Source organism: Misgurnus anguillicaudatus, chromosome 14 (genome assembly GCF_027580225.2).
Source record: "Misgurnus anguillicaudatus chromosome 14, ASM2758022v2, whole genome shotgun sequence".
Classification (NCBI taxonomy): domain Eukaryota; kingdom Metazoa; phylum Chordata; class Actinopteri; order Cypriniformes; family Cobitidae; genus Misgurnus; species Misgurnus anguillicaudatus.
The window spans coordinates 5,078,229-5,105,489 of record NC_073350.2 but is presented as its reverse complement, the minus strand read 5'-3'; the positions used below and the strand labels follow the sequence as shown (position 1 = coordinate 5,105,489).

Genomic DNA, 27,261 nt, shown 5'->3' with positions numbered 1-27,261 from the left:
AATCCTAAAACAATTCACTGTCTCAGCAGCCCCGTACAAAAAGGCAAAAAAAATCTATGCAAATAAACCAACAATAAGCGCAGTGATGAATATGATGACGTCACAGTGACGCCATGCGTTTTTCTTCCCGCAGCGATAATCATGGCGGATCAACAATTCAACAACTTTCACTGGTAAGTAAACCTTCACTGTACACTACAAAGACTTTATATCGTGCAGGTAAGTGCGCGTTTCGCTGCTAAGCACACTGTAGGCGGTTGATTGTAAGTGAAATTGTAAATATTTGCTGTTGTGTTGAAACATCAGTCGCAGCTGTTATTGTTTGTTTGTGTCTAGTTTGGACTAAAACTACATAAAGAGTAGAGCGTATCGGTAAGCTTATTATACGAGTACTATATTTAAATTGAAACAAAGCGCCTTTAAGTTTCTGACATGCAATATGTGTTTCAATAGTCTTGGTAACATTCATACAGCCATTACTAAAGTAGTAATTCAAGGACAGTTCTTAACCTTATAGTGATGTTTTTTACATAACCCAGCAAATTAGCAAAATATACATGACAGGCGTTTAACTGAAGGGTTTGCAGTTTAATAAAAGTGTTATTGGATCTTACGTTAAGTCTTTTGAAAAAGTGGATCAAATGATAGACATAACTGGGTCACACATTACGTCTTCTGCATTATGATCTCTTTGTAGGTTAAATAGTTCTGTTAAAAGGTCAAATAAACAATTAAATGCAATCTGAGCTCAACCCAAATGTTAAAGAAATATGAATAATATCTTTCACTTGTCTGTGGAACATCAAATGTCTGCAAATATCTATTATCATATTTCTTACCCAACCTGCTTTTACTTGGTTTCTGTCATCATAGTATGTAGGCTATAATGGATTTATATAGTGAATTGGTATGGATGGATTGCAGATCTATTCTGATGTTATTGTGGTTTATGGTTCAATGGTTTCCTAGTAGCCGAGTGATTCTCTGAGTGTAAAGAGAGCAGACGTGAGGCATTCAGAACTTTCTTCCAATGCTTAATTCTGCAGCTGGATTATCATACATGTCAATTTGCTGATGCAGGATTTCCAGAACTTGTTTTGAACTGTAGGGCATAAGTAGAATCTAAGCAGAAATATACAAGAAGTGAACATTGCATTTTATTGTTTATAAGAAAATCATCCAAAACCCCTTACAAATAGATTAGCTGTTGTGGATCATCAAAGAACCAAAAGTTCATGCAAGACATTCATAGTGTGTCTTACATTTTTTTTTCTTTTGTAAATTTGCATCTTTTTATTGGACTCTTAATGGATTCTGCCAACAAACTGTTATTTTTAAATGGCCTGAGGCCGGGTTTAAAGGAATATTACACTCTTATTAAAAATAATACTGATAATTTACTCACCCCCATGTCATCCAAGTTGGTTGTGTCTTTCTTTGTTCAGTCGAAAACAAATTAAATTTGTTGAGAAAAAAATTCCAGTTTCTCAATTTAAAGGAACAGTATGTAAGAAATGTATATCAATTAATCATAAAATGGCTCGGATATGTCACTATACATTAAGAAATCAATTTAATTTCAAATACTTATATCACTCACAACAGTCGTCCGGCAAGGATATTGTCATTTAAAAAGTGAAATTGCAGCCCTCAACTGATGATTTTGTTGTCATGTTTTGTATTGGCCACCAGTTGTGTGATTGCAGTACCAGTTTTGGCCACAATCCTACATACTGTTCCTTTAATAAACTTTATTGGATCCCAACAGTTTCAACGCAGCTTCAAAAGCCTCTAAACTATCCCAGCCGTCTGACTCGCCAGTTTGACCGTACGTTAGGGTTGTGCCGATAGACGATAGTATCGTGTATCGACGATCTTCAGACATATCGCCAATGGCAGGCTTTCATGGCGATAGTCATGACGATAGTTGGCAAATGGTTATTATTATTATCATCATAGTTTTACATTAACATCCACAATGCATGCTTTTCCTCGCATGAGGGTTTGTGGACTTCACTTTACGCGGAGAGCTTGTAAAGAGAGAATTCCTTCTTGCACGTACCTGCACTTAATTCGAGCATCTTGGACTCCTTCTAGCACTAAATCCAGCGCGCTGCGTCATGAGCAGCTGCGCTTCTCTCTGTCTCACGAGCATGCGCTCTTGCATCTGTCCGAAGTCTAAACATAAACTAAAGTAGTAATCCTTATGTCTTTGTTCAGTTTAATGCGTTTCATGCGAGCTGAGGCAAACTTTACTTTTTGTTTAAAATATGACCCGCTGCATATTGGCGCTTCTCTCACTCTCGCGTACGTGCAGAAAGCTGCGCTCTGTCCGAAGTCAGATCACTAGGTATTAATCCTGTTTATGATATGCATTTCAAGGAGTTGTAGCAATACATCCCTCGTGTTTAATATATGATTGTGTTTAAAACATGATCGCGTTCCGCTGGACCGATGCGTTTAAAAAGGCACCTCATGAGAGCACCACTGCTTGACACGTGTAGCCTTCTGCAACAGCACTAAATAAATGCATTGAATTGTTTGTATGTGCGCGCACGTGTGTGTGCGTGCGCAAATGCATGTTATTACAGTTATAAAGTAATCATGGTTAGGGTTTTAATGACGCGCTCACATTAATGGCATCAGTTAAGAAGGTTGCGGTCATGACGGTGTTGCTCTTGTTCTTTTTTGTCCATCCATCAAGTGACTTGTTATAATGAGTAAAAATTTAACAAATAAAAAAATGAGTAAACTACTGCCCCGCCCCCCGATACTATTGTGTATCGCTGATCTCACAGGCTGACGATAGGACGATCTCAAAATAGGGCATATCGCCCAACACTACCGTACGTAATTGCGTCATCACGTCGAAAGGTCACGCGTTACATATGTGAGACGCACATTTGCAGACAATTTTAAACAATATGACACAAAGACATTAATTAGTATCGTTCCACATACAACAATGTCGGAACGGTCCTCTTTCTCAACACTTGTAAAGAGTGATAGTTTCGCATACATCATGCGTGACCTTTCGACGTGATTACACAATATGTAAGGTCACGCTGACGCCTTTTAAAAAAACTACTGAGGTCATGTTCACTTACTGTGCGACAAGGTGATATAGTCATTATCGCGACAGGCTTAAATGTATACTATATTTACTACCGATCATTAAATTGTTGCCTGGCTGCCCAACCTCTCTTCATACAGTGATCCATGCTCGCCGCATTCCCTCGTCTTTAGGTAACCGAAGCATTTTTATTTTCAACAAGGTATTTGTTCCAGATGTCAGTTTAGCCAATAATCAGACAGATAAACAAGCACAGACCGGAAGATAACTTCGAGCCAGGCGCATAATCATGGCAGAGTGCGTGTTTCCAATTAAACCATCTATAAAACCATTTAGCCAAAATGCTTCTTCTATGGCATTATGATTAAGCAACTTTATGGAATGATTTACGGCACATCCCAAAGACAGGGGGCGCTCTCGTGCAGAAACTCCCTTTGTGCCACAGAAGTAGCAGCATTACAAACGCTATACCAGGAAATGTCTGCAGGAATATTTATATCGCTGTTCTTCAAATTGTTTCAGGTATTTTCATGATAATAAAGAATATTTTGAATGATTTTGTTTAACAAGTGTTTTGCCTTTTTTAAATGCACATTATAAACGACTCAGACTCATAATGATTTTAGATTGAAAAGGACTTCCTACTAACCAAATGTCGTAGTACACGCACAAGCTGTGCATTAAACACAGAATTTATTTCAGACAGTTATTTTTAATGGGACACACGATTAATCGCTACAGCCCTAGCAACAGTCCAAACTAAAAAATATAATGTAAATAAAAAATATTTATATAAATTTTATTGTTAGTAAAAATCCAAAAGAATGTCTAAAGGAAACGTAAGCTTATCAATTTTAAAAACTCTGATTCACCACTGTATTTGGCGCCAGAACATACTGCCGAAATGCACATAAATTAGCACAAATGGACTGCAGTAATAAGGCTTTTGCCGATTATTTAATTGTTTCACTTGTAATTGTAATCCTGTTTAGTTTTTCGATTAATTCTGCAGCCCTATTTTACATAATGTCTTGACTGTAACTTTATATTGTGTCATTACAAAACCAGTCAAAATTTGAAACGTTTAATTAAGAAACAATTTACTTTAATCTGTTTATAAGTGAGTTGACTACAAGCTAACTTTATTTATATTTTTAAAGAAAAAACACAGCAACACCAGGCCATGATCAGGCCTTTATTGCATTATGTGTGATGATGATAAATGTTAAATACTTGGCGTAAAACCACACAAGTGGCCATATCAGTCGTGTGTGTTTCTGTCTTATACACAGACCTGCTCAACAGGTTTCTGATGTCAGAACCTAAAACAGATCAGCATTCAGAGTTTAGTCAAAGGAGAGCAGAGTTAAAACTAGAATAACTGCAGTGTTGGTTTATGTGCGAGAACAGGCAGATATCACAGCGCCTAATGCGAACTGGGTGAGAAATGTGTTAGTCTTGGCATGGGTAGCACGCATGAGCTGTCTGCAGATTGGTCAAACCGTTGGATTGTGAAAGGGCGGTTTGCAGAAATAAGTTTTATACAAAAAAGTTACCACAGAAAAACAGTCCTGCACAAATCCAGACATTTAAGATACTGTAAAGCTCAAAGTCGTGTAGTTCACCTAGTTTCTTAAATGTTGCTCTGCTCTTCATCCACCATGACATCTATCACTCAATCTACGGTTGTTATCTTATTGTGCTGTGAACATGTGACCCACTTGATCACACAGATACTTCTTGATAACATTTCGAGCACTGTTGTGCAAAGAAGATGTTGCCACCACACCAGTCGTAATAGTGACCACATTTCAGTATCTAAACTAGACAAAAAATACACTATAATGTACAGTTGTGTTTATAGAGCTCCTATTACGGTGCCAAAAAGAACATTATTTTGTGCATTTGGTGTAATGCAATATGTTGGTTTATGGTTAAAAAACACATTGTTTTGCACATGATGTACATTATTGTTGCTCCTCTATTACCTGCCTTTCCTTACCGTTCCTAGATAATGCGGTGTGCTCTGATTGGTCAGCTATACAGTGCGTTGTGATTGGCAAAATACCTCAAGCCTGTGACGGAAATGTAGGACATGAAATGTTCAAAAACTTTAAAATAAAAACTCTTTTTAAAAAATCGTTTTATCAACTTTATAGTATTTTGTGTAACTTAAAATACAACAATGTGTTCAATATGATCTATTATTGTATAGCAAAGGTTTTCAACAATATGTTGATAATATGAGAGGGATTGAATAATGACATCACATTATTATGCTGCGAGCACACTGCCAGCAACTTTATCATCATCATCTAAAACAAACGTGTTTATTTGTTTGTCTAATTTTATCAGGAGGAGACTAATAAAATATTTTTTTCTTTATCATTTAAATGATGTGAACTATGTACTAGAAAGACTGTTGGATTAAGTCCTGCAGAATGACCTTGTTTATAAACGTGGGTCTAATATTTTAGAGGCCTATTGCAGTTACTCACGTAGTCACATTACAAATACAATACCCACTTTAAATTTGGCACTGCTGTATGAGAATATTGAAACAAGCAAAAGGTTTTGATTCATTTGTGTTTTGTGAACCGGCAAATCAAACCTTATGACCCAGAAGTAGCAGAGTTTTCCATTCTCTGTCATTTTGATGGACAGGGTCGTAAAAAAGCACAGAGAAGCAACAATGGTGTGCGGTATGTGGAAAATAATGTGTTTTGGGAAACATTAACCCTTGTATTACAACAAATACACAAAATAGTGTTGTTTTAGCATAGATCCGACTGCGCATTTGTGCATTAGGTTAAATACGCATTTGCCACCAACTAGACAGGGTTGGGAATTGCATTTACAAGTTGTGAGTGTAATCTGTCAAAATAGCTTTCAGATTATTCTGTCACTGCTAAAATATTCTGTCAAAGACGGACCTGTCTGATATATGTTTAAATGTTTTTAACTTGTTTCTGTTTACTCCATCCTGCATTTACGTATTTTGTTGAAACTTTGGTCTAGATCAGGAATAGATTTTTTTATCTTATACTTCATTCTTGAGAGTATCTGCACATAAACAGACTTGTTTTAATGTCTTTGAGCTATAGACTTATATTGGTTGAAAATAAGAAAATAACACACAGATATTAGACTGCTCTGTCTGATGTTTTACTCATTCACATTTTTTAATTAGGAGTGTAAGGCGTGACCATAATTTTAGGTTATGGGTAATGTTATCACAGTAAAATAGTTTTTGCTGGAAACTCTCTAATCTTGGATAGTTTAAACAGATTAAATCGTAAAAGTACCATTTTATTTATTTTTTAAGAGTTACTTTACCCAAAGTAAAATATAATATATACATAATAGAATTTTACACTGAAATTGCGATATTTTGTCTTTCTGCGATGTATATTACGATATGAGAAATACTGGATGATTTGAAGGAAAACACCACCGTTTTTAAAAAATGTTTTACTATGTTCTTACCTCAACTTAGACAAATTAATACATTTTTTTTTCGGTGCGTGCACTTTTCGTCTTTGTGCAGCGCGTCGTGAGTGTTTTGGGGTTCAGCCATACCCCATTCATTTATTAGAATCCAAACAAATTTTTTATTTTGTGCCACCATACTTACTGGTGTAACAAATGGCGCTTTTCCATTGCATAGTACCCCACGGTTTAGTTTAGTTTGGGTCGGGTCAGCTTACTTTTGGGAGCTTTTCCATTGGGTGCAGTACGTAGTACCCGATACTTTTTTTTTTGTTACACCACGGTTGGGGTTCCAAGCGACCCGAGCTGATACCAAACGTGACGCGAAAACACTGTAGATCACTGATTGGTCTGAGAGAATCGTCACTTCATTGCTATAATGTAAAAGATTAGCTTTACCTCAATGCTAGCTTGTGCTGCATCGAGCAAACATGTTGTCATCTGCTCTGCTATAAGTTCACAAACTCCCATTTAGCGATGAAAAACATCCACAGGTTGAGAATCAGGAATACCATAACAGTTTTTTCCAGACTTGCAGTTTGTGGCGGAACATTTGCGACGAGCACGTCAGCATTATATGCTTAAATGCAACCTAAATGAGGCTCCGCGGAGCGCCGTCGGCTGACGCCGCGGGTGTTTGTACAGAAACTGTCATGTGAGACAGAGGTATAGTGATAAACGCGATGTGCAAACATCTGTTTGTGGTGGTCAATTTTAATTTTGTGGCGGACTGATAAATAAATAAATGAATGAATGGGAATGTACAACGACGCTCTCACTTGTATGATCACAGCAGACAGCGCAAATATAATGACACGCCTATAATCCCTCCCACTGCGAAGTGATACTAAACTCAATGGAAAAGCTAACCAAGCCAAAGTGAGGTGAGCTGACCCGACCCAAGCTGGACTAGGCCGTGGGGTGCTATGCAATGGAAAAGCGCCATAACAGTCTTTAAATAGGAAAAACATGGAAGTGTTTGGTGGCTTCTAAACCCATCCCTGTTTGGATCCTAAGGAATGAATGGGGCTAGGCTAAACGCTAACACATTCACAACGCGCTGTACAAAGATGAAAAGTGCACGCATAGAAAAAAGATAGGTATGTGTGTTAATAAGTTGAGGTAAGAACCAGAGCTTTGAACCAGATTTTTTCCCAATTGGTTCGTTCCGAACAGAAACAGTATTTTAACGTTTTCGGTTCAACCCTAAAATTGATGTTCCTAAACCGGTTAGAACAAGAAAATAAAGTTCCCAAACCAGTTAATAACGTTTCATGTCAGCTGTGGGACATACTCGGCTGATCATTAGGACATTACACTTAAATTTTTAGTCTACATAATTTTCCTTAAGTCTCTATTTTGTCATCAAAGATTGAGAAAGGCTACATTATGTAAGCGGCATAACTGTAATTCTGACATGCCTACATTTGTTTCAGCATTATACATTAATTAAGACAAGGACAGTTCCTGCCATGTCGTTTATTGGCAAACAACTTAAACAAATGTTTTTATTAGAATGAGAATGCTGTGGTGTTTTGAGATCATTTTGTGTGTATGTGTCCTGTCAAGAACAGAAAGATTGTTCGCTTGCTTTTTGAAACGCGTCTCTCCATAAGGGATGTAACGATTAATCGTGTGTCCCATTAAAAATGCCTGTCTGAAACCGAATCTGATGTGTTTCATGCACAGCTTGTGCATGTACTATGGCATTTGGTCAGTAGAAAGTCCTTATCAATCTAAAATCATTATGATTCGGAGTCGTTAATAACGTGCATTTAAAAAAGCAACACTCGTTAAACAAAATCAATCGAAATATTCTTTGTTATGAAAATGCCTGAAACAATTTGAAGAACAGCGATATAAACATTTCCTGGAATAGCGTTTGTAATGCTACTTCTGTTGCACAAGGGGGGCTTCTGCATGAGAGCACCCCCTGGCGTTCGGATGTGCCGGGATTTCACCGTAACTCATTCATTGAGAAAACGCGCATTTGCATGGTTAATCATTACATCCCTACTCTCTTTTTGAGTGCACTTAAACACGTGCACACACACAGATGGAGGACGAATTCCAAATGGCGCTTTTTAACATTTGCAAACCTTTGAAACACGTGCACATGATCAACTTTATCCCTATTTAAATTTGCGTATTAATCCGTGAATCGCATGCAAGCCGAACCGTGGGTCGTGATCTGTACGGATCAAGGATCAACTGCGATCTGTAAAACCACTAATTAGTATTAAAAAAACAAACATCTTGAAATACTTGGTAGCCTACAATATTTCCCTCTTATGATTGAGCATTAGAGACTTGGGTTTGAGTAGACTACTTGCTGGTGGCAAGCTTCTCATTTCTCCGATGAGTCAACGACAACCGGAAGTGAACTTCACCGAGTCATATTGCACAGAAATCTTGTCCAAGTCTGGTTACCATTATTTTAAATAAACTATTTTGTTCTGGAACATATATTTTTTGAAAGTTTCTGGTTTTGTTTCTGTTCCTTGCAAAATATCAACAGTTTCTGGTTTTCGTTTTTGTTCCGTGAACCGGTTCAAAGCTATGGTAAGAACATAGTAAAATATTGAAAAACGGTGGTGTTTTCCTTTAAGAAAGCTAATATCATAACATTGATTACACACACACACACACACACACACACACACACACACACACACACACACACACACACACACACACACACACACACACACACACACACACACACACACACACTTTGATGAGTGATGTTGGTTTTGTTCTGATTGTAGATTATTGTAATCTGCTGCCCGCTGTGATGGAGCACATTCAAGGGGCCTGGAAAAGCATCAGTCATGGGTTTGGAGGCAAAGACTCTGTATTTGAGGATTCCTGCATGTCTCCCACCATTCTCAAGAACTTCCCATACCGGAGATTATCAGATGATGGGAGAATACCAGACTCTAAAACTAACAGCACAATCCGCGTCTACCTGCCCAACAAACAGCGCACAGTGGTAACTTGTTCAGAACACTGTCTGTAGATGTGTTGTGTTTTTATAAACTAAGATTCAAGTCAGCATTGTTTTCTGTAGTTACTGAGGTAGCGCTTGTAAATAATGAACTTTAACAATTGGTTGAATGTGCTAAAATTTTCATCCTTAGAGAACTTGTCAATATTTTTCCTCTGTGTTAAAATTTCTAAAATCTTCCTCTAATAGGTGAATGTGCGACCAGGCATGACGCTGCACAACTGCCTCGTCAAAGCCCTGAAAGTCCGTGGACTTCAGCCAGAATGCTGTGCTGTGTTCAAGCTGCATGCAGAAAATCCCAAAAAGTAAGTTTTAAGCCTACTGGGCACACGTGTTTCCTTCTTTAATATAAAATACCTAAATCATCACGGAAGCAGTCAGTGCCATTTTTGACACATGCTGGAGGCAGAATTTGGGATGCTCCTTTCAGTTAAGTTTCTCGACCGACAGCCGCAGCTTGTTAACCGAACATTAACCAATAACTGATAAGATTTTAATATTAAATTGCTATTGAGTAAAATACAGTTAAGGGTTGTCTGTGACCCGGTAAAAACAATACAAACATTTTCTTTCATTTTTTTATTTAACCTTTATTTTACCAGGTAGGCACGTTGAGAACAATTTCTCACTTAAAACGGCAAACCTGCAAACAGCAACAACAGATCAACAACAACCAAGATTTATTAATTATGAAATTTTCATAATTACATTATCAAAGAGCACACGATCAGTCCAGACCATTGATATCCAAAGAGGGCAGATTGTCTCTTTTTCATTTACCACAGAGGCCATTTACGGTACATGGTTCCCACAGGTCATGGAATTTCTGGAATATCATGTAATTTTAAAATGTATTGCATTGAAAGTCAGGGAAATGTATATTTTTTCATCCCAGGGCTTTGTCTACAAAAATACGTCATCCCTGCTGCACTCATTTTAGTCCCATGCCGCTTGTCAACTGGCAAACATTATTTTGAAATGACGACCCACACACGACAAGCTACATACATGAACTTCGCATCGTGTGCTTCAAAAAAAGAAGTCACCAGCCGCCACTGAATCCCATACACATTTGCTTTGTATTTTCTATCATCTGTGTATTAAAAGGGCTTTAGACAACATTGTTCAAATGGAATGGACAGAAAATAAATGTATGATTTATAAACATTTTTTAGCAGAAAGTCACGTATGGATTGGAACACAGATTCTACCTCACTGGTCGGGGAGGAGCTCCTGGTTGAAGTCTTAGATCACGTACCCCTGACTACGCACAATTTTGTGAGTTGAAATGATGGGTTCACAGTGCCGAAATGATTCGGCGATGACTGACGTGCCTGAGTTTGGTTTGACCGTCCTCTTTTCACAGGTACGAAAAACGTTTTTGAAGTTGGCCTTCTGTGACATTTGTCAGAAGTTTCTTTTGCACGGCTTCAGGTGTCAGACGTGTGGCTACAAATTTCACGAACATTGCAGCACCAAAGTGCCCACCATGTGTGTGGACTGGAGCAACATCCGCCAGCTTCTGTAAGTATAAAGACAGCATATCAAAGAACAAACCCCACCTTTAACTTCTTATAGAAACACTGGTATATAACATATTGGAGACATTTATCTGTACTATTTTAATCAAAGGTTTATCTTTATTTTTGGATTAACCACATCTTTAGACATGTTGTGTAACATATGTTTATCTATAAATCTGATACTCAATATCATCCATACTACAGTGTTTTCCAGTGAAGTACGTATGTAAATGTAATTTAAGAAGAGTTATTACTTTACAGATCCACAGTGCACAGTAAGGTTTTTTTCCCTAAGGCGATCAGGTTACTTAACAGCTGTGGCTTACTACTGTTCTTATCCCTTTATCTTTCTCTCTCTATCTCTCCTTCAAATTGAGCAAAAAAAAATGTTTTTTTTTTTTTTTTAATTGATTTGAATTATTATAAACGGGTGAACTTTCGTCACTTTTGAAAATATTTGGTGCTGCGATGAGGCGTTAGTTGCCTAATAGAGGGTCATTGGTTTTTACTTTTTCAGGTTGGGTCTTTTATAAGCCACATTTGTGCTTATCGTATTTTAGTGTTGTAATATGTTTTTGTATGTAATAAAGTGTTGTTAAAATTCAAATTCTCTCTCTCTCTCTCTGTCTCTCTCTCTTTCTGTCTCTCTCTCTGACTTTCTGGATGCTATGTCAATTTTCTCCCCCACAAAACATACTTTTGCACTTCTACACTTTAAGGACTGTTAACTTAAGTGTTAAGGACTAGCTACTTTTATTGGATACAATCGCCCCCCTTATTTCAATGTTTGCACACTTACTATTGGACTTTTACTTATAAGACTATTATAAGGGCCGTTCACATTATAACGATAACTATAAAAAAAATATCGTTTTAAAAATAATTTTATATTAAAGAGAATAGTTTCTATTTATAGAGAATAACAATATCGTTTGGATCACTTTCCGTGCGTTTTTTCTAACTGATGAACAATAAACTATTGACAGCCAATCAAATCTATCTGAACTTCAGGTCCACGCACAATTGAAATGAGTGTGGAGACGCTCATTGCTAAGGTCCATAACATAAAATTATCTTCGGTATTAAGCGTTGTTACCATGGGTTTACACCAGACGTGAGTTCAACGGTTTGCGCGAGTAGATTACATACAGTACATAGTCAATGCAAAGACGCGATCAGACGCATCCTCGCGTAGGGCGATGCGAATGGCGCGATATGGGCGGCACGTCTACCGCGCAAACACGCGCTATTCGCCTCAAACGCGTCTTCGCGAGCGAATAATTCGCATGACACAAAGTTAAATTCTGCGAGTAATCTAGAGCGAGTAACGTGATGCCCTGCGTTTGGCGTGTACGTAGCATTACAGTTGCTGTGAAATTCACTACGTAATGCTATTTTCCAAACACACTGACTGCGCCAAAAGATATTAGATTACACAAACTACTAGATTCACTGTTTAGAGTTTACGCGAAATGCAATGTGTTGAAGACATCTGCTGGATACCGGCTGTGTAAAAGCAACAAAAACAGCATATATGTGAATGTAAACAATTGCAAAAAAGTTTTAATTACAAGAAATATGCACTATTAGAAAATGCAATTAAAGGCAAGTGATTTGCGAGTAAATTAACGTGAAGTTATCGTCGGGTGATGTGGACACTAATATAGTTATCGTTAATAATATGAACGGCCCTTTATAGTTGCTACGTAGATATAGTAAAAGTTCTCTGTACTGAGTTGTGTTTGTTTGTTTTTGAATTGTTAGATGTCTTTTTAAGCATACTATGTGTTTTATGTTATGGTTAACTTCTCTATGATACTCGCAGAGATACTGTGTTTCATTTCTTCCTGGTGGGAGGAAAGACAATAAACTTGAACTGAAGTGTTGAAGTGTTTTGCATAGAGGCCTTGGCATACTTTTCATTCTGTAGATGTTTATCAATGAAAATTAGGTAATGCAGAACACAATGGTCCTTTCTCCTGCTTTTCATGCTAGTAACTCTATAAACCATTGGATGTGTTGCAACAGAATGGCTATGTGTTTAAATAAAAACTTGGTCATATTTTGGATTCTCTCATTCTTCCAGGCTGTTTCCTACTCCAGGAGAGAACGGGACTCCATCCCTCCCGCCTCTCTCCTCTCGCCGTATGCAAAACTCTAGATTCCCTTTCAGGTAATGATGGCTTGTTTCTACAGTGGTGGCCAAACTTATTAGAACACCTGACAGATTTGAAAATATTAACATTTTTGTCTCCTAAACATGATTCATTTTTATAATGATGGTTGTTCTGAGCACAAAAAATATCTGATGACGTGAGTCGTTCAGTTTTATTCATTTTTAACTTTAATACTCAAGCCAAAGGCTTTCCTTTGATTTTACAAGTGCAGTTTATTTTCCAAATCGGCACAAATTTGCTCGATGGGGTTGAGTTCTGGACTTTGAGGGGGCCAGTAAGGAAAATGACCAAAATCTCCTTATGATGGCCACCACTGTTTCTGCAAAGTCATCATTATGCTTTATAAACCATAGAATAGTGCCATCATAAGAAGATTTAAATCTTTTACATACTGGCCCCTTTAAAGTCCAGACCTTAACCCCGTTGAACAAATTTGGGGCGAGTTGGAAAATAAACTGCACTTGTACAATCAAAGGAAAGCCTTTGGCTTGAGTTGCAGAAGCGATTGGATAACATTGCTGATGTTGAAGTTTTCAGAGGAAATATATTGACACTACTCCAGAGAGATGTGCTGCTGTAACTGCTGCAAAGGGTGGATATTTCAAATATTAAAGTTAAAAGTGAAAAAAAAAACAGTATGATTCACTTTAGCTGATATTTGTTGTGTTCAGAGCAACAATCCCTATGAAATTAAATCCTCCGAAAATGTTTTGGAGGCAAAAGAAAGGTTAATATTTTTTTAATAATTTTGGCCACAAGTGTCAATTTAGCATGAATCTACAGATCTGACCCAACCTGCTTCCCAAGAATGTCAAATTTAAGATCATCAACAGATTTTATGGTGCAATGTTGATCAATTAAACTTCATTTTTAGTTTGGCCGCAAGACTACACTGAAAAAGGATTCATTCAATTCACTCAATTTTTTAAGGTAAGTGGTCGCAATTTATTTATTTAAGCTACATTTGAACACAAGTTTTTTGTTTTGTTTTTCAATTTTTTTGGATGTAGCTTAGATGGATTGGTTGCGACCGCTTGCCTTGAAGAAGTTGAGTAAATTGAATGAATCCTTTTTTTCAGTGTAAGGGGTCATGCACACCAAGGCGTTTACACCGGTGGCTGGCATATGTTTTCAATTCACAATGCGTGTTTTGTCTGCGCTGAGTGCCGAGATTTGACAAATGTTCAACTTTGGGTGAAAAGCTCAGCACGTCAATGTCACTTCTCACTCGGCCGTCCAATCAAAGTGATGGAGGGGAGGGAAAAATATCACAACAACCATTGGCGCATTGTTAAACGACTGATAAACAAAGAAGTATCATAGTAAACAAAGCGCTCAGCTGAAAAAAACTCAGCTGCGTTTAAATGCTTTGGTGTACAAACCCCTTAAGAGCACATGTGGACCTGGTATTAAGATGCATTTTGGTCGATCGGAGTACAAATGGATGAGAGAGTCGCATGTTCGTTCACTCCTGTTGTTTTAATCCGTCTTTTTTTCACTTTCCACCACTTCTGTCCTGATCACTTTGAGGGGATGGTCTGTAGGCGAGTTGTTAAAACACAAGTGGTAGAAATGACTGGTTTGAGTTAATCAGGGGTGCAAACTTGTCACCTTTCGGCGAAATTCGCCGTTTTTGATACAAAATAGGTCATTCTTGTGATTCGTCTAGATCCGACGAGTTTTTGAAAATGAGGGGTGAGGGGTGTCTGCGACATGGTAGCAGTAAATGAAATTATGAAAATCATGTCCAGCTATTGTGGTAACGATGTCAAATTACTAGCCAGTTTGGCGGGTTATGTTTTACAATTTATAGCCACCTCATTTGCTGCCGAAGTTTAAGCAGTCTGCAGATTGAGTGCACATACTTAACTCGTAGTATTTTCTCATTTGAGGTTACGCGCCCACGTCACGTTGCTGTGCGCGTGGTCATAAAGCTTAACATTTGTTCACGCACTGCAGTTTTAAGTTAAGTGATTTTAAGCCGTTGACAACAGTGCTATATGCGCTATATACCTGTTTCTGTTTAAGAGGAGCGTGCAAGCCGCGTATCCGCTTATATAAGAGCGCTTGTGTCTTGTCACCTTTTTCACCCCTGATGAGTTTGCACCCCTGGTTAATGCACAAAAATATTATGTGAGAATACCGCTGACTCTGTTGATAAAATATGCTCACGCAGCTTTCCTTAACAAAATGAAACAAAAGAGGCGTTGGGCAGCCAGTCAGTGAAAGCCTAGCGCTGTACACTGTGGGTTCGCACTAGAAGTTAGGACCGATGTAAAAACATTCTGCTCTGTACATTATACATTAGATCAGTAGACTGAGAGTAGGCAGTGTTTTGTGGCTTTCAAACACATTCGACCACATAAGCATCTACACCTCAAAAGCAATCCGCAACTGTGATCGACCAAAATGCATCTTAATACCAGTTGTAAACAGGGCCTAAATAATTATACACATTGGCATGAGATTAGTGGGAATAAATCGCTTACTGACCTTGTTTTTGTAAAACTGTTAAATCTTTTAATTTGAAACAAAGCAAACTCTTTAATGCTGAAACATTTATTGGTATGGTTTTCATAATGGCTTCCTTAAACGTTTCCCAATGTTTTATGCCGTGAGAACACCATGTAAGAATTAAATGTTAGGGAAAAGATCTGGGAAAAAAGTCATCACTTTATTAATATATCATTCATACACACAGTGAGAGTGCCAGATCTTCACTGATGTACAAACACCTTTTCAGTCCATATCACAGATACTCAACGCCAAATGCTTTCAACTACATCACGCCCATGCCGTCCCCTGGGGTTTCTCTCAGTCACAATAAAGTGCTGTCCACATCCACACCTAATGTCCATATGGGGAGCACCACCCAACCTGTTGATGAAGCTGCTTATCAGGTACACCAACAACAACACTAAAGATTGTATTATATTGTGTCTTTTGACTGTCATTGACATTCATCTTCGAATATTTTTTGTGTTAAATTTCCCATATTTAAAACATTGTTACTTCCCCCATTTTTATAGGAAGCCTTAGGAGGTAATGAATCAGGTATGGGGGTTTCTGTTTTTATCTTTTTATCAGCTGAGTGCGGTCTAATCAGCTCATCCTTCTCTTTTGTATTCACGTTAATTTATAGGAAGTCCTCAAAACAGAAGCCCGACGGAGTGGTCCAAAACCCCGGCCCCAGCTCATAAGGAGAAAGCAAGTACAGTTAACACTCAGGAGAAAAACAGAATTGTAAGTTTGTTAGCTTTTTGCCGTTTTACTGTCTATATAAATAAATATATAAATAAATAACCTCATATAAGAATGAAAAATCAGAATCCTAAACCAACACACATCTATTAAGCTTGATTTATACTTCTGCCGTAGCACAGTAAAGTCTGACGTGCAACTCTTCAATAGGGTTGGATGATATATTGGGTGGGATTGTCGTGCGCATCTTATCATTAAAGCCATATGAATAGTGAATAGTAAGGTAAGGTATAAAGTAACTGCTTTCAGAGGGAGTGGCATAGTTCCCTGACAGGCTGTGCAATATCACATTGATTATTGTGGACGAATCGCCTGTGATAATGAATGGGATATTGCATAGCTTGTCAGTGAGCCACAGCTCGGTGTAGTAAATGCTGCTCCATCTGAAAGCAGGTGATGGCGATTTACTACGAATCATCGAACTGGCTTTACTGATGAGATGCACATTACAATCTCATCCGATATATCACTACTCTCCAAAAATGTAACGATGCGTCAATTTTATGCAGACCGCAAGTGCTGTGATTGATCTGATAGATCCCTCATACAGGTCAAAGAAAATTGCGTTGCATTTCATCATACGCATTTCCGCTTGCGACATGAAAAACAAAAATAGACCAAGTTGATATTTAATAACTGAAGCTGCTTTCCGCCATCACTGCTGATGCTTCCCCAATAATGTACACAACATTGTAGCATCTTCGGCTTTTGCATTGGTACTGTAGGTTACACCGTGGTATGCCAGTGCCTACTAGCTGTGAGTAATTGCATATTGACACGAACAACGACACAGAGGTATAAATGAAAACTGACGCGAGCCTACAGCATAGGTTTACCACAGAAGTATAAATCAGCCTTTACAAACATTAAAACATTTAGTTCAAGTCTGGGAATATAAAAATGGAAGGAGTAGGTTTTTTTTTATTATAGGGGGGTTGTGTACTCATACTGAACATTTTTATGTTTTAACACAAGTGGGAAAAAAGTTCCTGTACTCTCGTGCATCTTAGATATTGTTAGTACAGCGTGCGTGCATCAGAGGTAGAAGATTACTTAGCGGTTTCACATTTAATGATAAATTATTTCACTTGAAATCTATAACATTGTAATATACTCATTATCGAAAGATAGAGGATTCTGTTCTAAAATGTTTAAGATCAAAAGATGTTTACTTCATGAAACAGGCTTATGATGGTATTAGGGTCAGCTGGTACTGGCCACTCATGGTCATCACTGTCTGAGGTAATAGCAGCAGTAACGTTGCTGTTGAATCTGCAGGAACAGGTTTGCTCACGGACAGTTTTTACTTTATCATGGTGAAGTTCTGACTCGCACATCCTTGGTCCGTTACAAATTAGGAAAGAAAACTTCCTATAGATAGCTATTATTTAAAATATACATACATAGATACAGGTCATTGAAAGTGCTTGAATCTATTTTATGCAAGAAGTTTTCTGAAAAAAAAAAAAATCTATATTATTTCCTGTTTAGTGTAGGATAATATCATAAAAATTCTCGACTTTAAGCACACGTGATAAACTGTTCGCTTTAAATGCTTATATCTTCTGTATCCAATTGTTGATTCATACCAAAATGCTTTCTTGCATAGTTGTGTTTGACACATGAAAACGTCTCGTGTTACGTATGTAACTTTTGTTCCTTGAGAAGGGAACGAGACGCTGCGTCTCCCTAGCCATACTTCCTGCGTCCCTGTAACGCCATCTTTGGCAATATTTCCGATAGCGATATACTTCCTGGCTCCCGCGTCAACCTATCTTTGTCGTTAAGCCTCACCATTGGTTGAATTTGATATACACGTTCAGATGCACTTGGAGGCATCCCCAAAGTGTCACCGCAGTGACGCAGCGCGAGTTCCCTCAAAAGGGAACTGTAACAATGTATCTTAAACACAATGTAACCTTGCCCTCACTTGAAATGTGTCCCCACATTTAGTCCTTGAATTTGAGGGTATTGGACCTGGAAAGTCCTTGAAAGGTCCTTGAATTTGAAGTTAAATAAGGTGTGGGAACCCTTTATTTGCGTGATTTGTCGAGATGATCGATAAATCAGAAAATTCACTTAGTGCCCCCTCCTTGTAGTGTGATGTCATAACTATTAATCACCCATTCACTGATGCTTTGATTCGGAAAGACATGGTACCGGCAATGTGAGAAGTGCCAAAACGCAAGAAAAAGTGCACATATGCTAGATTAAAATAGAAATGCCGGTACTGCGTACTGGTGAGTACCGGTCCCCTTCAAGTACTGTTTAACACCATATTTTACATAATAGGTTCACTGTTATGCCAAGCATATTTTGTCGTAATTGTGATATGTAATCTATCCAGCTTTGTTTTGTTTGTTTTTTTGACACTAGCGTCCTCGAGAAAAGCGAGATTCCAGCTACTACTGGGAGATTGAGAGCACTGAGGTGTATTTCCACTCTAGGATTGGCTCAGGGTCTTTTGGCACAGTTTACAAAGGGAAATGGCATGGTAAGATTTCATAACCCACGAATGCTGTATTTGTCAATTTATAGTTAAAAATAAAACATAAGAATACAATTCCTCATCGTTTTTGTTTTCATAAATACTCCTCGTTCAGGTGATGTTGCTGTTAAGATTTTAAATGTCAGAAATCCCACACCAGAGCAGTTTCAGGCTTTTCGCAACGAAGTGGCTGTTCTCAGGTAAAACAACTTAAAACCATACTGAAATCAGATCTTTCACGAGATCTTAGATTCTTGTCTTTACGTTAATGTAACAGTCGGTATGTGAAGGCAAATCTCCTTTGCTTATTATGCCGCCTTCTTCTTGATCACAGAAAGACCAGGCATGTCAATATCGTTTTGTTCATGGGTTACATGACCAAGGAAAATCTGGCCATTGTGACGCAGTGGTGTGAGGGCAGCAGTCTCTACAAACATCTACATGTGCAGGAGACAAACTTTCAGATGTTTCAGCTCATCGACATCGCCAGACAGACCGCTCAGGGCATGGAGTGAGTATTACAGAAGGGAATTCAGAGATCTGTACTTTTAATGTACTGTATGTGGTGAATATGCAGGAAACTATTATGTGAACTAACATTAGCACAGATGAATACAGGCTGTAAGCTCATATTGCACATTGTTAATTAATGCATTGACTAAAGGGATAGTTCCCCCCGAAAATGAACATTTTGCCATCATTTACTCTTAAGTTGTTACAAACTTGTAGAAATTCTGCTGAACACAAATCAAGATATTTTGAAAAATGTTTGTAAAAAGGCACATTAAAGGCACTATTGACCTCCATTGTAGGAAAAAGAATACTATGGAAGTCAATGGTGCTCCAGATCTGTTTGGTTACAAAACATTTTTCAAAATATCTGGGCAACCTATCCCTTTAACAATTACAACCTTATTGTAATGTATTACTGGTGAGTTTTATGATGGGGTTACAGTCTGAACCAGTGTTCCTCAACTTGTTTTGCTTCAGGAAATCAAATGGTGTCATGTATTAAAATTGTTCATTTAAACACACAAAATGTCAACATTTTACAAGAAGGTTGTATTAGTAAACATTGCATTAACTAACGCGAACAAACAGTTAACAATATATGAAGAGTTTGGTTCCAAAACGCGATAAACGGCATTTAAAAAAAATGAGTTACTGCCAAAATCAGTATGGTATCAGGTCAGTGTTAAAAAGTAAAGTCTTAATTTTACACAAAATCCAATATCCACCGTATTATTCTGTCATCTTTTCTCCCTTTTTCCCCAAAACGCAATAAACGGCACTCCTCATTTTCTGCAGAATGCAATAAATTCAACCAATCACAGCGCACATTTCCACGCACTGTAAACAATAATGGCGGCGCGTTGAATAAACACAGAATCTTAGTTTTCCTCATCTACTTTGTACTTCATGATCAACAAAGAAACAAAGCAAAATAATACTTTAATGGCATTGATAAACCTGTGATGGTTTTCTGTGACGGGAAAGAAACGTAAGCCATCAACATCTAATAATTTACGCGAGAGGCACTCGGGCGACGGAGAAATGCTGGTTGCTTGTTCTCCCGACAGCATGAAACTTCTGTCATGCTAACACATTGACTCCAGGGGATCTTATGAAAAACTTCCCATTATTTTACTTGAAGTCAACGAAAATCGAGCAGGACCAAACATTTTACAGCTGATCGCTGTAAAAAATGTTAAGCGACGATGTCCCAAGAATAACAGCAGCAATGACAGTGTTATTAATATAACAAAGTAAGTGTTTTGATACATGCATTAATGTTTATTTTTTTTAATCAGTGTATACCACTAGTCAACTAAATAAATATAAAATGGCAAAGATAAATGCACATTTATACATTGATTTAATAGATTTATAGCATTTTGAAGAAAAAATAAATCAGTTTTTAAAATAAATCTTTGAAAATCAAATTATGGATTTGAATTTTTTATGTTTTTATAACCTAAAGATGCTATGTGAAAGTTTGTTAGAGAAAAAAGTGGTTTTCATCTTGTCACTTTCTTGGTAGAGAAAACAAATTTTTACCGAAATTAGTCAAAATGGATTTATTGCGTTTTGGAACCAAACTCTTCATATGTTTTCAGTATGCATTAATTCTTGTTAACTCTTTCCCCGCCATTGACGAGGTTTTACAGCAATCCATATTTCCGCTATAATCCACTAGGTGGCTCTCTTACGAAATGTATAAAACACTAAAGCAGTGGTTTTCAAACTGGGGGCCGCAAGATGGTGCCAGGAGGGCCCCAGTTTTATGACATTTTATAAAATACATTTATTTATCATGAATTCTGTGTAATTAAACCTAAAAAATAAAGGCTACTAACCAAAAGCACTACTTTTTTGTATATTTAATGTTTTTTTTATTTAAAATGTTGAGTTTAGAACAGTTTTTTGTCACAAATTTTCTTTGGAGGGGAGCCGCGAAGGAATGCACCATACCCAAGGGGGGCCACACGCTTAAAAAGGTTGGAAACCACTGCACTAAAGCATCAACTGAACTGAAAAAGCTCTGCATATGTTTTGGTCATCGTTCTGAATCTGATCTCTAACAAAAGTCCTTTAGAAAATTGCAATTATTTCAGCTTTTTGCTACTCATATTTGAGAAGTGATAAAAAAGAAAAAATAACTTTTTTTTAAAGCAGATGGTTTGATATGTTGCATGTTTATATAATTACAGAAGACCATTTTCTGGAAGGAATTTAACTTTTGTGAAAATCAATTGCTGGCGCTGGCTGGGAAAAGAGTTAGTTAATGTCATTTATAGTTTGAGTATTTGGTTTCTAAATGTTGAATATCAGCTACAAACAATAATTTACTTATGCAAAACACACAAACTGCGTTTATCCTGGTTGCAAGTGAACCTATATTTAATGTAGTCTGAACAAAACTATACAATATAATGGCAAACACGTGGCAGTTTTTGAAGATGAAGGCATCTTGCGCAACATTGCATGTCAGCATCTAATCAGCATCTAACATCTTATCTGACATTTCTCACACGTGAAAGGTTTGCATCAGAACACTGTGCTGTTTAATTTGTACGCACCACCTTCGACCAGGTCAACAAAAGTGTGGAAATACCCATTGTTTAAAATTGATAAGCCCCTTCATTTTTGTGTTTTTATTATGGTATTAAGTACTGCTTTTCTTTGTGGTGCTGAATTAATGCTGGGTTTATGTTTTTGTACCTCCAAAAATGTCATAGTGTAGCATATTGCCATAGTACATGACAGCATAATGTTACTTTGGTGACAGATTTGCATTTCAATCACATTGCCATTTGTTATTTATAGAAATGGGACGATGCATAAAAATAGAACAAAATGTTGGGGGTGTTTATACGTAAACATGGAGGTGCTTTTATCAGTTAACACTTCAGACTGTTTACTCCACCAGCAAAGTGATAATGTATAATATATACAGAATATGACCTCTGCAAATATGATTGAAATTTGGACCCTGTCTGTGAGATACAGATTAAAGTCTCATAATCTAATGATGAGATTAAAGAAGCATTAAAGTTTCATTTCACTTGACATGATCTTATTCTCTCAATATTAAAGATATCAAGGTTATATTTTCACAGAATGTTCTTTTCATGATGTATGATCATTTTATATTGAAAACAGTTTGTGTCACATATGTTTCATCACTCATTAAATTTTCTCTTTTGTAGTTACTTACATGCAAAGAATATCATCCATCGGGACATGAAGTCAAACAGTATCTTTTACAAAGTGTTCAACAAAATGTATAGTTGCTGAATAGACATACTGAATAATGAATCAACACCTGCAAAATAATAATAGGTGTTCAAACTTTTTTATGTTTGTTTTGGTCCGTTCACACAGAGTCATTTTTTACCCAAACTCAAGTTGTTTTAAACCTTTATACATTTCTTTGTTCTGCTGAACATAAAGGAAGATATTTTGAGCAATGTTTGTAACTAAACAGTTTTTGAGTAACATCGACTTCCCTACTACGAAAGTCAATTGTGCTTCTGTTTTCTGCATGATTACAAATATTTTATGTGTTCAGCAGAACGAAGACATTTTTATGTTTGAAACAACTAGAGCAGGGGATGGGCAACTTCGGTCCTGGAGGGCCGGTGTCCTGCAGAGTTTAGCTCCAACCATAATTAAACCCACCTGAAGCAGACAATTAAGGTCTTTCTAGGCATAGGCTGTTTCTCAATTCCAAGAACGCAAAGAACAGACTTTCTCGTGGAGATTGGTCTTGCCAGGTGACCTTGAAAAAACTAACTCAGAAGGTCGCGAGAACACAGAACGCACTTATGAGAATTGAGATGTGTGCAATCTTCCTATTGGTCACCTGACCTCCCCAGATTTCAGTGCGCAAGTCTGCACTCGATGCATCCTCGATATCAAGAACACATCCGGGTATTTTCATGTATCATCTGTACTTGTGTTCTTGAGAATTGGAATTGAACTTCGACGGTTGATGACAACGTAAAGCGAGTACACAAGGACTCAAGATCGCTGAAGAACGCATATTGAGAAACAGACATACTAGAAACTTTTAGGCAGATGTGCTGAGACAAGTTGGAGCTAGACTCTGCAGGACACCGGCCCTCCAGGAACGAAGTTGCCCATCCCTGAACAAGTAAGTAATTACATAATGACATAATTTTCTTTGTTGGGTAAACTATCCCTTGAATATTTCTGTGGTCAGCTGTTGTGCATATGTGTGCTTCAGCAGCCGTATTGTTCCTTAACGGGATGCTTAGATATTTTCCTGCATGAAGGATTGACAGTGAAGATTGGAGATTTTGGACTGGCAACAGTTAAAGCCAGGTGGAGCGGATCGCATCGAGTAGAGCAACCGTCTGGATCAATTCTGTGGATGGTGTGTTAAAACCAAAATTTCTGAACACTTTTGTTCATGACATACTGTGTACTGTTACTTAAAAAACAACAAGTGCTGGGCAAAGATTAATCGCGATTAATCGCATACAAAATAAAAGTGATTTTTGGCATAATATATGAGTATGTGCTGTGTGTAATTATTATGTATAAATAAATACACACACATTCATGTATGTATTTAAGAAACATTTACATGTTTATATATATTTATTTATATTTTTATATATTCTATATTAAAAATAAAATTAAAAAAATTATATATAAGTAAAACAATTCTGAAATGAATATATGAATGTGTGTGTGGTTAAATATACACAATAATATATTATGCAAAAAATCACTTTTATTTTGTATGTGATTAATTGCGATTAATCTTTGCCCAGCACTATATCATTGTGTCTAATAAAAACATTAATATCTCTAATTTTCCAGAGGTGGAAAGTACTTGAGTATTTTAGTTACATTTTCCAAACATCTATGCTTTATCAGAGAGGAAAAATCTTACTTCACCTTCTGTTTATTCCTTTATATCACGCATTAAAATGTGTTTAATACCTAATCACATTCAAATTGTGTGCTTTTGTACTTAAACAGTACTAGATCTTAAATGTACTTAAATATTAAATGTAAAACAGAAACTTGTATGTAGGAAATAAGTAAAAGTTATGATAATATGCTTTGGGATGTATGTTTTCCAAAGAAAAACAATGATAAAATACTAATATATAAAAGTTACTTTTAAGTAGAAAGTAAAAATACTTAAGTACTGTCCACATCTGCTGTGAAGATACATTTAAGATGAGAATATAGGATTTAGTCTAATACTGTATAAAATAATTACAGCTGTAGTTTTTACACATTTTTACTTTAGGCTCCTGAGGTCATCCGGATGGAGAATAATGATCCTTACAGTTTTCAGTCAGATGTGTATTCGTATGGAATTGTTCTGTATGAGCTGATGACCGGAGAATTGCCTTATTCTATGTTTGGAGATCGAGATCAGGTAAGATTAAGTAATCATTCAGGGGTGTGTTTTCCAAAAGCAAATTTAGCTTTTAGGTTGTAAAATTATAAAATCTCTATTGGTAACGACAGAACTTGCGACTTTAGTTGTTTTGGGCAACGCACCCCAGTTCATTATGTTTATCATGTATAGACATTTTTGATGGTAACAACATAAACAAACGGCTTTCAGGGAACAAACGTAATTTCCTGTAAACTTCCGCAAAGAATCAATAACAACAAAGTCCTTTGAGAGTTGTTTATTTCGGATAACAAGCAAAATAAACAAGTAGATTATCTTAGTTTTAATCATAGCTAAAGTTGATCAAAAACTACACTGAACTGTGTAAAATGTGTATTATATAATTTATACAATCTTTACTACTGATCAGCTGCCAAACCTCTGTTCACATTGATCATGACCACCGTCTCCCCTCGTCTTTATGAAACCAAAACATTTGTTATTTTTTAGTTCAGTTTAGCCACTAGCCAGACCATTAAACAAACAGAGACCAGAGGTTAAAGAGCCAGTAAGATGAACATTTTAAGCATCCTATCACTGTTTATAAGTCCCAGACAACAGGTTTAAATGCATGCAAGGTCCAAAAACACTGTAATTTTTTTTTTAATTTAATTTAAAATTACCTCATTTCTCAGAGATCCCCAAACGATTCGTGTGAAGCCGTTCAACGACTCAGTCTGCCTAAACCCCACCTTTCAATAGCCTACTCTGCTGTGATTGGTCAACTACCACAGATCAGTGGCACAGACCTACAATAGTGCAAATGTATTGACCTAGTGCTAACATGATTTACTGAGAAGACATTTTCGACATCAATACACATCATTCATTATTAATCCAAGCAATAAAAACGATGACAGAAACTAAAATTGTACACTCATTTAAGCATTTATAGCCAAAATGCAAACACAAGTGCACATGCGTTAGCCACTTGCTAACGTGACTCCCTACAGTAATACACATCATCCATCATCAGTCCAAGTTATAAAAACGGACAGACATTAACATTTTACACTCATTTAAGGAAGTATGTAGCTAACCGGGCCATAGCCAAAATGTAAACACAAGTGCACATGCCTTAGCCGCTTGCTAACGTGACTCCCTGACAGTAATACACATCATCCATCATCAGTCCAAGTTATAAAAACGGTGATAACAACGGTGACTCCCTGACAGTATATTAAGAGTTTAAACATCGACATCAATACACAACATTCATCATCATTCTTAGTAAACAAAATCCATCCTCCTTTCTTTCCTCAAGGAGAGTTCAATCACTCTGTTGTACAACAATAAGTCATTTTCTATGTCCTGTAGAATTTCTAGCATAAGTTTTAATTTGTTCAATGGCTGAGAATGTCCGTTCGACTGAAGCAGTAGACACGGGAATAATCGCCGCCAAACATGTCAATGCGTACAGCTGTCTGTCTGTCACATGCTCTCACCCAGATTTCAAATCAGGAAATCAAAGGGTTTCAACAGGATTTTGATACATTACAGTCAGTTCTGTTTTTAGACGGGACAGATCGAATAGTTTATCGTGACTCTGTGACTGCGTTAATCTGGAAACGCTTGCGGGAATTTTTTCTGGTATGTTTAAAACTGCTGAGGGTCAATCCAATCAAATGACGCCAAAACGCTGACCTAATTGTAGGCCTGCTGGATGGTGCCGATGACACCAACTCGAAATCTGATGCATTGATTTTATTGCCATTCATCTTAAGCTGAAGACGCCTGCACTGCTCGTTCTGAAGGCCTAGGCAGATTTGACCCTGGCAACATATGACGTCAGCTGCTGCCTGAAATATGATTGGATAAATGCTCTATCATAAATACAGCGCAACCGAGAAAAGAAAATAGACACTTATAGGATTCATTTAATACACATTCATGAAAAAATATATTCAAATATAAATCAGGGAATCAGATAGTGTTTAGGCCAGCGGAGAAGGCTTTGCTGGCCCTGACGGCCCACCACTGGTTTGTGGTGTGTCTTTAACTATTACTCAGCTCATGCGTTTGGTTCTCAGTGTTTCTAAGATCTGCTGAAATGTGTTTGGCAGTAAGTGTGATCTGGCTGGGCAGTCACCCTGGAGCCATGCTGCTAAATTTAGCTGCCCAAAGGCTAAAGATCCATTTAAAAGCAAAGTCACTGCTAGTGTCGCCTGTGACTCTGCTTTGTTTTTTAAAGAGTCTGTGGGCTTCAGTTTAAAGCTAAAAACAAAGGCCTGACCTTTTAAACAAATATATCAAGTTTTTTTTAATATAATTCATTATTACCATTAGTATTTGCTTAGGC

General features: G+C 37.2%; 1 protein-coding gene across 4 annotated transcripts in view; it reads left to right on the top strand.

Moving 5' to 3' along the window:
- The window catches only part of raf1b (Raf-1 proto-oncogene, serine/threonine kinase b), a 33,052-nt gene that overhangs the window by 994 nt on the left and 4,797 nt on the right, over window positions 1-27,261 (top strand). Inside the window, exons 2-16 of one of the 4 annotated variants that reach the window (XM_055183747.2) lie at window positions 134-173; window positions 9,331-9,554; window positions 9,759-9,874; window positions 10,748-10,847; window positions 10,936-11,093; window positions 13,179-13,265; window positions 16,013-16,169; window positions 16,299-16,323; window positions 16,412-16,512; window positions 18,907-19,024; window positions 19,134-19,218; window positions 19,353-19,529; window positions 22,729-22,775; window positions 23,800-23,918; window positions 24,810-24,941. In XM_055183747.2, coding sequence (XP_055039722.2) covers window positions 9,357-9,554; window positions 9,759-9,874; window positions 10,748-10,847; window positions 10,936-11,093; window positions 13,179-13,265; window positions 16,013-16,169; window positions 16,299-16,323; window positions 16,412-16,512; window positions 18,907-19,024; window positions 19,134-19,218; window positions 19,353-19,529; window positions 22,729-22,775; window positions 23,800-23,918; window positions 24,810-24,941 — 1,620 coding nt within the window. In that variant the 5' untranslated portion in view covers window positions 134-173; window positions 9,331-9,356. Of the gene's footprint in view, window positions 1-133; window positions 174-9,330; window positions 9,555-9,758; window positions 9,875-10,744; window positions 10,848-10,935; window positions 11,094-13,178; window positions 13,266-16,012; window positions 16,170-16,298; window positions 16,324-16,411; window positions 16,513-18,906; window positions 19,025-19,133; window positions 19,219-19,352; window positions 19,530-22,728; window positions 22,776-23,799; window positions 23,919-24,809; window positions 24,942-27,261 lie in introns of all 4 variants that reach the window. The other 3 variants (XM_055183746.2, XM_055183749.2, XM_055183748.2) reach the window with 3 other exon arrangements.